This window comes from Hyperoodon ampullatus (genome assembly GCF_949752795.1).
Source record: "Hyperoodon ampullatus genome assembly, chromosome: 3".
Lineage (NCBI taxonomy): Eukaryota > Metazoa > Chordata > Mammalia > Artiodactyla > Ziphiidae > Hyperoodon > Hyperoodon ampullatus.
Window position 1 is genome coordinate 116,959,170 of NC_136916.1, and position 14,158 is coordinate 116,973,327.

At 34.5% G+C, this 14,158-nt stretch overlaps 1 protein-coding gene across 3 annotated transcripts in view; it reads right to left on the reverse strand.

Annotated features, from left to right (window-relative positions):
- Positions 1-14,158, reverse strand: part of RALGAPA1 (Ral GTPase activating protein catalytic subunit alpha 1) — a gene marked incomplete at its 3' end in the record, with an annotated part of 235,275 nt that overhangs the window by 146,974 nt on the left and 74,143 nt on the right. For all 3 annotated transcript variants that reach the window (XM_079701197.1, XM_079701195.1, XM_079701196.1), the window contains exons 11-13: positions 9,732-9,929; positions 5,522-5,659; positions 1,451-1,599 (exon numbers count right to left, since the gene is read on the reverse strand). In XM_079701197.1, the coding sequence (XP_079557323.1) occupies positions 1,451-1,599; positions 5,522-5,659; positions 9,732-9,929 (485 nt within the window). The remainder of the gene's footprint in view (positions 1-1,450; positions 1,600-5,521; positions 5,660-9,731; positions 9,930-14,158) is intronic.

Here is a 14,158-nt window from a genome sequence, read left to right on the forward strand (position 1 = left end):
AGTAGGACCACAGTTCAAATTTATGCTGTGTGAACAATGATAAATTACTTAATCTCTTTGTGCCTAAGGATCACCATGTAAAACTATCTACCTCATAGGGTGCTACAAGGATTAAGACAGAAAATAGATGTAAAAAGATTAAAAAGATACCTGACACAGAAAAAGTGCTCCAAATCAGTTAATAACTTCTTCTAGATGTAACTATATCAATATTGTGTTAATCAAAAGCTTTTTCAAAATAAAACCATTTTCCCATATGTAACAGAACACAAAGTAGGCACATTCTTTGACTAAGTACTCCCAGTTTTTAAGAATGACTCAAAGGAGGAAAATTGTATACATACAAGGATGTTCATTATCCTCCCCTCCTCCAACAACAAAATAAGTAACTACATATCCAGCAACAGGTGATTAGTTAAGAAAATTATGGTACATACATATGGTATAATACTATGAGACTGTGTGGTTTGGTGAACCAGATGTTCACCAAAGGGCAAACAATAATTACCTCTAGAGAGTGAGCTATTGGGCAACTTTTATTTTCTTTTTAAAACTTTTCTTTGTTTGAATTTTACAATGAACATGTATCATTTTTACAGAAACCGAAGAACTGCTCTTCTCATCTCTCTAAAAGGCCTCTTTTTTCATTCAATTAAACAAATATTTATAGAGCATCCATACTATGTTAAGAAATGTAGGAAATATAAAAACAAGACAACCAGTATATATACCTTTCAGGGCATCTCAATTCAGTGAGGTAAATGAACATTTTACAAGTAACTTAGGAACTAAGACAATTTTGACAAGATCTACAACAGAGGTACAAATACAGAATGAAAGGAAGTGAGCTGAAAAAATAAGGCTATGTGGAAAAAGGAAGGTAGAATCTAAGGATAGTTATGGTAACAATAGGAAAAGATGACAGGAATCAGACACTCTAAAGAAAAGTTCAGACTGTGCTCGAGAGACAGAAATTTGATAAAGCTGGGAGGTAGGATCTCATTCTGCAGGGTGGAGTTTAGGCTTGAGAAAGGGCTAGAAAAGTACTCAGGAGCCTGACTGTACAAAGCCTTGAATGCCAGGTTGAGGAATCAGGCATTCATACATTCAGTCATTTACTTATTCATTCATTCACACATATAAATTCATTTATTCATACATGCATGCCAGTATTCATTCCTGGGGGTGGCGGGCAGTGGGGGAGGCCATCACATGCCCACTTTAGAAAGATAAACAAAGGTATCTTGTGGCAGTTTGATCAAAGATGTTTGAGATAAAGTGAAGGAGACCACTGTGTCATCATGATTATTACATAAAATATTTATTCACTCATTCATTCAATAATAGAAGCTTGTACAATATTGTTACAAGCCCTCTTCACAGGCACTATTCCTCTAGAATTTACTATGCTCATATACACAATAAAAAAAAAAAAGATAAGTATTTTTACCAAGTCTTTTTGTCCATTGATACTTGTACAACCATGAACCGATAAATGTTAAGAATTCGTTTACACATATCTGTGTGCTCATCCAGAAGATTTTTAATCTCATTTGCAGGTTCAAGAAGAAATATGTTTGAGGAGTTTATAATAAACACCTAAGATAAAAGAAATCATTAGTGATTCATTACAGAATTTCAATGGGAAATTTCTTATTCAAAGGGAAAACAACTCAAGATGCTGGTAACTAGGTGATCTACAACAAACTTAAAAGCATTAGACTGTAGGTTAATTCTAACCCTGCTTCTACCACCAGCTTGATATTGGAAATTTAAGCTCATTAATCTATTTTTATGTTTATCTAGACAAATATAAAATTACTAGTAGGCACCTGAAAAAAATAAGCCAAGTGAAAAACAGCATTTTTTAAAAGTGAGGGCGCTTTAATATAACAACCTGATTGTTGTCATAAAAGGAAAAGAACAATAAAAATTAAAAATTGTTTAGGATAAAAGATGATACCTCAATCAAGATGGACTTTCTGAATGAGGTGTTCAACACCATCTATTCTCTTTTTTCATGTTTATTGACTATGTGTGCATATCTGTTTTGGTAATAACAGACTGCATATTATAGTACTACCAATCAGGGTCCATCAATATGTATCTTTAATTAAATTCATTATAATCAAATCATTAATTGTATTTTGTTACTGAGGAGGAAGTTGTTATAATGGTGACAGGTATGTGCAAAGGTTTTCAAAGACACTTTGGAGGAACAGAACATTACATCTATTGTGAACCTAGGACATTTACATCTTCTACACCCATAATTCTGATTTAAATCCCCTGGATGAACTCCATGGCAAAATACAGTTGTAAAATCATGTGAGATAAGAACATTAAGCTAACTTTAAAAATGGGAAAAGAGCTGACTCTGGAAGTCTAACAACACTGACTAAGAAAAGCAAAAAAGAGGCACAAATAACATTAGAAATAAAATACGGACATACCTACATAGCCAGTAGAGAATTTTAAAATGATAATTCAATGAATAACTTTATGTCAATAAAATTGAAAATTTAATAAAATGGATTATTTTTTAGATAAAACATAAATAGCCAAAACTGACTCAAGAAGAAATACAAAAGACGTATATATCAATACCATAAAAGAAAGTGAACTGGTAATCAAGGTATCCCTGATCCATCCCTAAACACCAGGCCTACACTGCTTTACAGGCAGAGTTTTGCCCAGCCTTCCCAGTAGATGATCCCTATTTTACACAAGCTGTTTCAGAGACAAATAAACTACCCAATTTATTTTTATAAAACTATAATCCAGTTATCAAAAACAGACAAGGACACATAAGAAAAGTAAGAGACCAATGTCACTTATGAACATATAGACAAAAATCTTCAAAAAACAGCAGCAATTCAAATTGATCAAAATATAATACTTTATGACCAAGTAGTTATTTACCCCAGAAATGTAAGGATGCCTTGACATTGGAAAAGTCTATTAATATACTATATCCTATCAATAGATTAAAATGGAAAAAAGTAGGATCATCATAATGCATAAAGAAAAGCATTTAGCACTTATTCATTATTTTTTTTAATTTAGCAAACTAAGAAAAAAGGTAAAATTCCTTAATCTGAAAAAGAATATTTATCAAGAACTACAGCAAATGTTATATTAGTAATTGAACCTGAAAAGTTCTGTCTGAACCTGAGACATTTTGAAGTAGTGCCAAAAGCCAAGAACAAGACAAGGGTACTCAATATCACCTCATTGTCCCGGGAAACCCAGTAAGCAAAGGAAGTGGCACGGAGCAGAGAATGGATATAAATATGGGTGACTTAAAAAAGGAAAAGCAAAGCTCAACTATGTAGCAACATGGAAGAAAACCGTTCCAAAGAAAAGGAAAAGCAAGTTTAAAGGACTGGTGAGAGCTGGCCTAGCATATCTGAGGAACAGCAAGAAGTACAGAGTGAAGTGAGGAAGGGGAAAAGCAGTGGGAGATAACGTTGAGAAACAGCGAGAGCATGTGAAGCAGAGCTTCTCACACTGCCAGTGGTGAGGGAACAGGTTTTCCCCCCAGTCTTACAGAACAATCTTATTACAAAATACAATTTAAAAAATGAATAGGTAAAAGGAAATGAAAAAAAGACTTTTCATCAGAATCAAGAGACATTAAATGACTTAGTTTCTAAACTCTCACTCTCAAATTTGTAATTACCTTGTGGACCAGCACTAGTCTGTGGACCACACTCTGAGGAGCAATGATGTAAAGGCCTGATAGACCATTGGGAAGAAATTTGTTTTTATGCTTAGTGATAAGGAAAAGCCACCAGAGGGTTCAGAGCAGAAAAATAACATGATCTGACTTACATTTTACAGGATCCCTCTGGCTACTGTGTTGAGAATATACCAGGATGATGGATGGGCAAGACCAGAAGCAAGAATACAAATTAGAAATTTATTGCAATAATCCAGATGAAAGATTACTGAGGCTTGAACACAAGAGGTAGTGTGAGTGCTGAATAGCAGTCAGATTCTGCATACATTTTGAAAGTTGACAGGATTTGCCGTCAAATTAGATATAAGATATAAAAGAAATATAGGAAATTAGATGGCCTGAGCAACTGAAAAACAGCTGCCATCAAATGAAGCGAGGAAAACTGCAGGAAGAGCATGTTTGTTGAATAAGGTGAGAAGCCAAGTTTTAGACATGTCAAGTTTGAGATATCTATTAGATATTCAAGTGAAGATGCCAACTTGGCATTTCAATATTTGAGTTCAGGACTCATAGAGTTCAGATAAGAAGTATCAGACTAGAGATAAAATGTAGAAGTTGCAGTATATAGATGACATTTAAAGCCATAGGAATGGATGAGATCAATAAGAGAGCAAGTCTACATAGAAAAGAGATCTGAAAGCTGATTCCTCGGCACTTCAACATGAAAAGTTGAGAAATATATTGAAAAATCAGTAAAAAAAAAAAAAAAAATCTGAGAAGAGGCCAGTGAGTTAGGAGAAACACAGGAGGGTATGCTACTCTGAAGGCCAGATGAAGAAGGGTTTCAACAGCGAGGGAATGATCTACTCTTTAAAATGCTCCAGACAACTCTAGTAAAATTAGGATTGAAAAACATCCATTCGATTTAACAATGGGGAGGTCACATGTGGCCTTGACAAAAACAGTATGATTTTAAAAAATGAATGAATATAATGAACTAAAAATCAATAACAAAAAGACAAACAATCCAAAAGAATAATGGAAAAAGCATATTAACAGGCCATTCATACATGAGAAAAGATGCTCAATTTCAGTAGTGATGAAGGAAAAGCAAATTGAAACAGGGAAACACAAACTGAAAAAAAATGAGACAACATTTCACACACACAGGAGCAGCAAAAATTAAAATCTGACTATACAAGTAATGAGGAAGACATAAGGAAATGAGAACTTAACAAGCACTACTGGACGGAATGTAAATTATTATAACCATGCTGGAGAACAATTTGGCAATAACAGTAAAGTAAAGCTGATAATGTACAAATGCTCTAACCCAGTAATTCCACTTCTATGTATATATCCTACGGAAATTCTCCCACATGTGCTCAAAAATACATATATAGCATGTTTAATGTAGCATTATCTGGAATACTGAGAAATTGGAAACAAAAAACCATCAACAGAAAAATGAATAAATATGAAATAATCATAAATTGTAATACCACAAAGTAGTTTAAAATGAATTAACTATGCCTATGTATCAACAACAAATCTCAAAAACATAATGGTTAATGCAAAATGTTGCAGATGACAGTACACCATGACACAATTTATATAAAGTTTAAAATTGTCTAGAAAAAAAATGTAATGTTTATCAATACATTATGAAGTGAAATGAAAGTTAAGGGAAAAACAAAATTAATATGGCATAATGATAATTAATAAATGTGGGTGGTGAGTTCATTATATTTTAAAAATTACACTGAAATACTGAATTTTGTATTTGAAATATTTAATGATTTTTATTTTATTAAAAAAAAATAACAACAAGTGATCTACCTGCAAAACTGCTTGGGCACCAGCTCGTATGTTTTGTTCTATGGCTTCTTCAGAAGCATTATGAAGAACATCTTGGTAGGTGCCATTTTTTGCCCAAGTGGAATTTCGAACATGATCAGCAATACTGGTCCCGTTTTCCTGAAGCAAAATATCAAGTTTTTAATATTTCATCAATTAAGAATGCTGTGACAAGTCAGTAAGCTGAAGAAGTAAACTGGAAACTACTGGGTGCCTCTGCTAAACATCTTCTCAAAATAGAACATACCCAATTTGACTACAAAAACAACATATAGGTGCACTGTAAAAAAGGTTCTCACTGACAAAAATACAAAGAAAGTAAAAAAAAATCATCCATAAGGACCAGCCAGAAATTGTATTATTTCAGATATAGACATTTTTCTATCTATCTAATGTATAAACCTCCCTTCTGTACATTTACACACTCAAGAATGGGATCATATTATTTACAGCTTTGTAAAAGATAAATTCTGTTGTAAAGCAAATAAATGCCAGAATCCAAATGACTTAAATAAAACAACAGAAACTAGCTTCTATTTATCCTACTTAAGAGTAGTAAAATTCCTGTTATCCGAAGATAGATGAATACTGCTACTTCAAACCACTAACACTGTAGCTTTCTGTTTGAGTTTAGCTGTCAAAGTCCTGCTGACTAGGGAGCTCCCTCAGTCAAAGAGAAATTTCACTCAGAGTTGATCCCTTTTTTAAAGTTTCTCTCTAGTTTCTTTCTGCTTTTGGTCACTCACCAGTATCTTCAAATACTTTTTTTAATATATATTTTAATATATATTTTAATATACAATTTTAATATATGGGAGGTTCAGTCTAATATAAACTACTGTTTCATTACCAGAAGCAGTACTGGAACTCAGTGCTGTCCGAGTAGCCAATACAATATGCCACGGTCTGATCTATAGCTTTCTCTCAAGCTCCATAGTTCTATGATCAGGTATCTTCTGAACAGTTCTTCCTGAATGACCCACAAGCACCTCAACTTCAAGATACTTTAAAGTAAATTTACATAACCATGCCCTCCCCTTCCTACCAACTCCTATGGCCTCCTTGGCCACCGTCACCACCACCGCACTTATTTTCTCTCCTATTCATGTGCGAATGGCAACTACCCTGGTTGCAAAAAAAAAAGAAACTTGGGACACCTTTTCGTTCATCATACCCAATTAATCATCAAAATACTGGTTTCAGGGCTTCCCTGGTGGCGCAGTGGTTGAGAGTCCGCCTGCCAATGCAGGGGACACGGGTTCGTGCCCTGGTCCGGGAAGATTCCACATGCCACATGCCGCGGAGTGGCTAGGTCCGTGAGCCACGGCCGCTGAGCCTGTGCGTCCAGAGCCTGTGCTCCGCAACGGGAGAGGCCACAACAGTGAGAGGCCCGCGTACCGCCAAAAAAAAAAAAAAAAAAAATACTGGTTTCACCACCAAAGGAGCTCATTTATCTGTCTTCTCCCTTATATTCCCATTGTAACTGCCACTTTCCTTTATCAGGTACTTATTATCTCACTTCTGATACTTCCTAACTAGTGTCCTTGCCTCCAGACTGACCTCCAATCTATCTTCCACTCTGAGCTTGGTATGAGCCTTCTGAAATATGTAACTATCCATGCCATTTTTCTATTCATAATCTTTCCAGTGTCTATAATGTAATCAAAGTCCACTACAATGGCACACAAGTTACTAAACAGAGCCTAGTTCTTGTCTATCTCTATCTTGTCTATAGTGGCTCTTACCACTCTCAACCACCTGCTCTTAGCTACAGCCAAATAAAAGTCTTCTCAGTGTCTCTTACATCTTTGTAGAAGTTATTCACACTGTGTGGCTCCTTACCCACTTGTTACCTGCTCTTTGTATTATACTACTTCCTCACTGAAGCCTTTCTTAGGTGGAATTAGGTTATTCCCTCTTTCACACTGTAGGATCATAGCAATAATATTGTTTTATAATACTTAAATTTGCATGCTTGTCTTCTTGCTAAAGCATTGTTAAAGATAGAAATGATGTCTTTTCATATTTCTATCTCTAACACTTGTTCTAAAAATGGGCATTACATATTTTAGATAGCACTCAAACTTGTCGGAGTGTTTTGTTGTCACAAGAATTGAGACTATCACTGGGATTTAATGGGATAAGCCAGGTAATGCTAAACATACAACAAGGCACATGACAGTCTGCACATACACAAACTGTCCTGTATTCTGCATGTCTTTCAAATGTGTCACAGACACTCTGTGAATAAAAAACCCATTAATAATTAATTATCTGAATCTGTAACAACTCCATTTTATAATTAACACCAAATTTTAAATGATTTATATACATATATATGGAATTTACCAGAAATACAAATCAATGAAAGATTACAACTTTTGTTTTTTGGTTCACGCCATTAGCAAGAAATCACATCTCTAACGGCAACACTGGTGAAGTATGTAAGGAGCCAATAGGACACACCTATGCAATACACCTACATCACCCTGCATTTGTAGCTTCCTTCCTTCTGGCTTTCCTCCCTCCTTTCCACTACTTGTTTTTTTACTATGTATGTAAGTAGATTTATTATCTATCATTTTTTTTCTGTTTTTTTTTTTTTTTTTTTTTTTGCAGTACGCGGGCCTCTCACTGTTGTGGCCTCTCCCGTTGCGGAGCACAGGCTCTGGATGCACAGGCTCAGTGGCCATGGCTCATGGGCCCAGCCGCTCCGTGGCATGTGGGATCTTCCCGGACCGGGGCACGAACCCGTGTCCCCTGCATCGGCAGGCGGACTCTCAACCACTGCGCCACCAGGGAAGCCCCTACCATTTTTATTTAAGGATACTAAATGACAGAGGGTAGGCTCAGTATTGAGCTATATATTCATAACAGAAAACTAGAGGGGAAGAAATTATTTAGACTGATAGGTTTATTTTCTAGTTTGATGCAAAAATTGGATGTTTTTGCTGGTACATAACAAATACAACTGTGAATATTCTTTCATAATTTATATAATTTTATTTACTTCAATTATATTTCTTACTTTTATTTTTTCCCTCTAGAACTAGGGGAGGATGCTAAATATACATATATATATGTATATATCATATGATATATACATATATACATGTATATATGTATGATATATACATATATCATATATACATATTCATACATATATAAATATTGATTCATTGAATCCCTATAGAATGTTGCCTATTATTCATTTATATGTTAATATCCTGAAAAAAATCCACGGATGAAGTTAATTAACCATCAAGGTGATTACCAAGTCACTCCTATCTGGATTTAGTAAGATATATGTCAATATCAGAGTGTAACTTTTTTGGTGAGAACCTGACCAATGGCAAGTGTGAAACACAAACCAGAATACTCTGAATCCTTTCTTGGGAATTTTTGCACTAGAGCTGACTGCAGAATAAAAAACATCCTGACCTGTTAAGTAAGCTGGTCTGTGAAAAGAAGTACTGCAGTTTACTCACAGAGGGGAAAGAATGAGATAAGAGAGAGCACGAGTGGAATTTGGGTCCCTGGTTCCATTTACTCCTGACGTCTAAATGAATAAGACAGGCAAGGGGGAATTGCACTTTGGTAATCACTCTAAGATGTATTGGGGGATCTTAGCTCTCCAACCAGGGATCGAACCCAGGCCTAGCAGTGAAAGCATCGAGTCCTAACCACTGGACAGAAAGGGAATTCCCACCACACTTTTAAACATTATACCTTTTATAATAGCATCTAATTTTGATCCAGGCAATGACTTAAAGAATCAGAATACAACCTCTTTTAAAGTTGTCACATCAAAGAGCTTTGGGATAGGGTACTGAGGTAACTGTTACATTAACTAAATTGCAAAATATAACTGACCCTTGAACAACACTGGGTTTAGGGTGCCAACCCTCCGAGCAGTCAAAAATCTGCGTATGACTTATAGTTGGTCCTCAGTATCCAAGGTTCTTCCATGTCTGAAAGATTCAACCCACTATGGATCATGTGGTACTGTAGTACTTATTCAATACTATTGAAAAAATCCTTGTATAAATGGACCCACACAGTTCAAACCCATGTTGCTCAAGGATCAACTGTATACTCAAAGGTATCTTTACCTTCCCATTTATCCCGTATTATCTCACTCTGTGAAAATCTAATCTATTAAACATACTCAAATACGTAAGTCTTATTTTACCTCTTCTCTCTTTTCTCCTTCTTCCATTGAAATATCATGGTCTGTGACATTGTCAATGCATGGTAAGTCTGAAGAGGAGATCACAATTTCTTCAGGCTCTTGCATGAACAAAGGCTTTTCCTCTTGCTGGATCCATTCTTGATATACTTTTACCACTTTTCTCATAGCTGCTGCTTCACATATTGGTAATAAAAATGCCTAGTGAAAAAAAAAAAGAGAGAATATAGATAATGATACCTTTTACTTTGCCACAAACCACTAACACATACATTTCTATCTTGTTATAAAATGTGAGATATAAATGATTTTTAAAGAGTTAAAGTCAACCAATTCATGGTCACAAAGAAACCTTTTGTCTCCAAATAATTTGTAAATACATTAAGATAGAAATACTTTTGGTAGGGAGATACTGATTTCCAGCACAAGGAGCAAAGAATTGTTTCAACTGTACTATCTCAGAATGAACATATTCCTTGTAACTATGCTCCTAAAAGCTTAATGTAAATACATCTTTTCATAATAAATCACATTTTTATAACTTATATTATTAGGCTTTTTAAAATTAACATTAAAATGAATTTTGATAAAAAGATTTTAATCAAAAACAAAAACTATGACTCTAAGAAGTAATAAAAATACCAAGTAACAAGGCAACGTAGCTTTTCTAAGAGTATTTTTTAAAAAGTTACATTTTCTTCTTTCATTTTACATATATAAAGTTATACAAGTCAAATAATAAGGCAAAAAATACTTAGAAAGTTAAAAGAATATCTTACAGTTATTCTTTCCTTAGGTACTTTCAGGTTGCCTTAAGTTTTAAAAAAGTATGTATCTTCCTCATCACAAAAACATTGTCACATGAAAAAAAAACTTTTATACAATTCATACTTGCATAAATAAAACAATAAAAATACTCTTAATCTCACTATCCAAAGTCCTTCCCTTATCATGTTTGTGTTTATGTGTTAACATTTTCACTTTACTTTTTTACAAATAGGACTTGACTTTTTTTTTTTTTTACAACCAATACCTATTAATTTCAACTGTAAAAAATCACAAGACCTTTACCTAAAACCTGCCACTTTCTAGTCTAGAATTATCAGTAGGTGTATTTAATAATAATCATGGGGTTAAATGACTTTATTTTATCTGATTGAAACTAGCCAAGAAAATCAGGTTCCTGAGATAACGATGAAAAGTTAATGTGTAATATCAATAGGGTATTTAATGTTCTTTGGTAATCTTTTTATTTATTTGCTATTATTGATTCCCTAGCAAACTACTGCGTTGGCCAAAACGTTCGTTCAGTTTTTTCCATAAGATGGCTCTAGCAGCACTTAGTTGTCTTTAACTTCATTCGAAACAATTTCGTTAGATTGTATGTGACAGCTGTCATATCAGCATGCATTTTAAAAAAGACTTATCAAAATTGGTGAATTTTTGTGTAGCCATTTTAATATTGAAGATAGAAGAAAAAAGCAACATTTTCAGCATATTATGCTTTATTATTTCAAGAAAGGTAAAAACTTAACTGAAATGCAAAAAAAGATTTCTGTGGTGTATGGAGAAGGTGCTGTGACCTATCAAACATGTCAAAAATAGTTTGTGAAGTTCGCGCTGGAGATTTCTCGCTGGACGATGCTCCAGGGTCGGGTAGACCAGTTGAAGTTGATAGCGATCAAATCGAGACATTAATTGGGAACAATCAACATTGTTGATACTCAAAATACCCAAATCAAGCACTGAAAATCATTTGTACCAGCTTAGTTATGTTCATCACTTTGATGTTTGGGTTCCATGTAAGTTAAGCGAAAAAAACCTTCCTGACTATATTTCTGCATGCAATTCTCTACTGAAACATAACGAAACGTTCCATTTTTAAAACAAATTGTGATGGGCGAAGAAAAGTGGATACTATACAATGATGTGGAACTGAAGAGATCGTGGGGCAAGCGAAATGAACCACCAACAACCACACCAAAGGCTGGTCTTCATCCATAGAAGGTGATGTTGTGTATATTGGGATTGGAAGGGAATCCTCTATTATGAGCTCCTTTGGGAAAACCAAACGATTAATTCCAACAAGTTCTGCTCCCAATTAGACCAAATGAAAGCAGCACTTGACGAAAAGCATCCAGAATTAGTCAACAGAAAGCGAATAATCTTCCATCAGGATAACGCAAGACTGCATATTTCTTTGATGACCAGGCAAAAACTGTTAAAGCTTGGCCAGGAAGTTCTCATTCATCTGCCGTATTCATAAGAAATTGCACCTTCAGATTTCCATTTATTTTGGTCTTTACAAAATTCTCTTAATGGAAAAAATTTCCATTTCCTGGAAGACTGTAAAAGGCACCTGGAACAGTTCTTTGCTCAAAAAGATAAAACGTTTTGGGAAGATGGAATTATGAAGTTGCCTGGAAAATGGCGTAGTGGAACAAAAGGGTGAATACGTTGTTCAATAAAGTTCTTGGTGAAAATGGAAAATGTCTTTTATTTTTACTTTAAAACCGAAGGCACTTTTTGGCCAACCCAATACATTACTTACTACTTTCCTCCATCTAACAAACCCATTCCAAATTCTCATTCTCATGTTCCAGCAGCTTAATGGTCAATGGCATAATTTTGATCATCATTGCCTGCTCTAAGACTATTTTACAACTGAAGCAACAGCTCGGCCTTCCTTAAAGATTTAAAAAACAAAACAAAACAAAAAAAACCTCAAATAATCTCAAAAAAGTTCTATTCTCAGATACTGAAAAATTAACTTAAAAAAATTAGCATGGTAATTCGCTTTATTTTCTGCTCATTTTTGCTATGAACTGAAAACTGCTCTAAAAAAAGTTTACTAATTTAAAAAGTATTAGATCCAGAGCTAAGATTTTCCTTATTGCATAAATTATCACACTATACCCCCCAAGTGGCTGGATGAATCTACTAAAGACTAGAGTGTATATGTATGACATTTGTCCTTACAGACCCCTGCACTGATTCTGCCGACACCCTAAATAAGGATCTTGAGGAAAGACTGATGTTAGCCATGGCTAAAAAGCTGATGCATAAAAAGTAGAGGACCATTTTATATATTTACAATGAGAAATGGTTGTCTCAGACCAGAAAATTCAAATCCATATTGGCACCTTATCTTTCTACAAAGAAGAACCACTCACAATCAGACATAAGTATTAATTGATAATAAGGGAAACTGTCATCATAGGCAAGAATATTTGAATCAATGTGCTCAGCAAATTTTCTCTCTGTAGGTAGACCTGCATGAGGTCATCTCCAGTTTTATGGTTCTATGACCATAAAATATCATATCCAGACAACTACATGGAGGAAGAATCAAAACAACAGGAGATGGAAAAAATCAAATATTTGATGGTATCAGCTTAAGATAACCTGGTATATACAGTTTTCTAATAATTGGCTTTGACAATGGGGTCTGATTTACTGGTAGCTAAGGCTCTCTTCTACAGTGAAAAAACACTAACAAAACATGTTGGTCTCTGATTATTCTTTTAATGTGCTTCCATTATTAATTAACCCAGATTGTGACAGACACATTCTTTAAAATGTAATCAAATACAGTGAGCATTTAGCAGACCTGGGAATTTTTTGTCTCCTTAAAGCAGTGGTTTGCATTTTGGTCTCAGAACCCCTAATCTGCTATACGTTAACACGAATAACACATTTTCCAAATTAAAAGAAGAGTGGCATTATTTTACAGTTTTGCAAATCTCCTTAATGTTTAGCTTAATATAGAAGACAGTTGGATTCTCTTATCTGCTTGCTTCTACATTAAACCTGATACAGTATCACATGTCAGGTATCCTCTGGAAAACTTCACAGTACACTTGTGAAACAACAAGAGTGAAAAAGGTTTTGACCTTATGAACCTCAAAAGATCCTGGAGATTTCTCATGAGCCCCAGATTATACTTTGCCACCCACTGATTTCAGAAAAAAATTATGCATATGTATGTATGTTTATATTTTTTAAATTTACATACATATAAAATAAATCTGTGGTGCTTTTAAAGGTTAAACTCTTGATGTGTTATATTTACCTCATATCAAAGTACTTGGGGCTCCTCACTGTAGCCTCCAAGAACTAACAACATAAAGCACAATAAATGGGTTTCCTTATGAAATAGAGGGTTAATGTCTGGAGTCCATTTATGCCTATTCTATTGGATATAGAGAACAATTTTATCATTTCAAATAATTTGGGCATTTATGTTTTACAGTTGTATCTTTGTTTTAAAGATACGTAACAATATAAATACCTTCATCTGAGATAGAACTCACAATCATTAAACTGGCCCTAAAAAAACCATTATCAGCTATATAACAAATTAGCTCAAGACTTAGCTTCTAGAAATACACGTTAGCTCTCAGCTAGGACTGACAAAGTGACCAGCACTC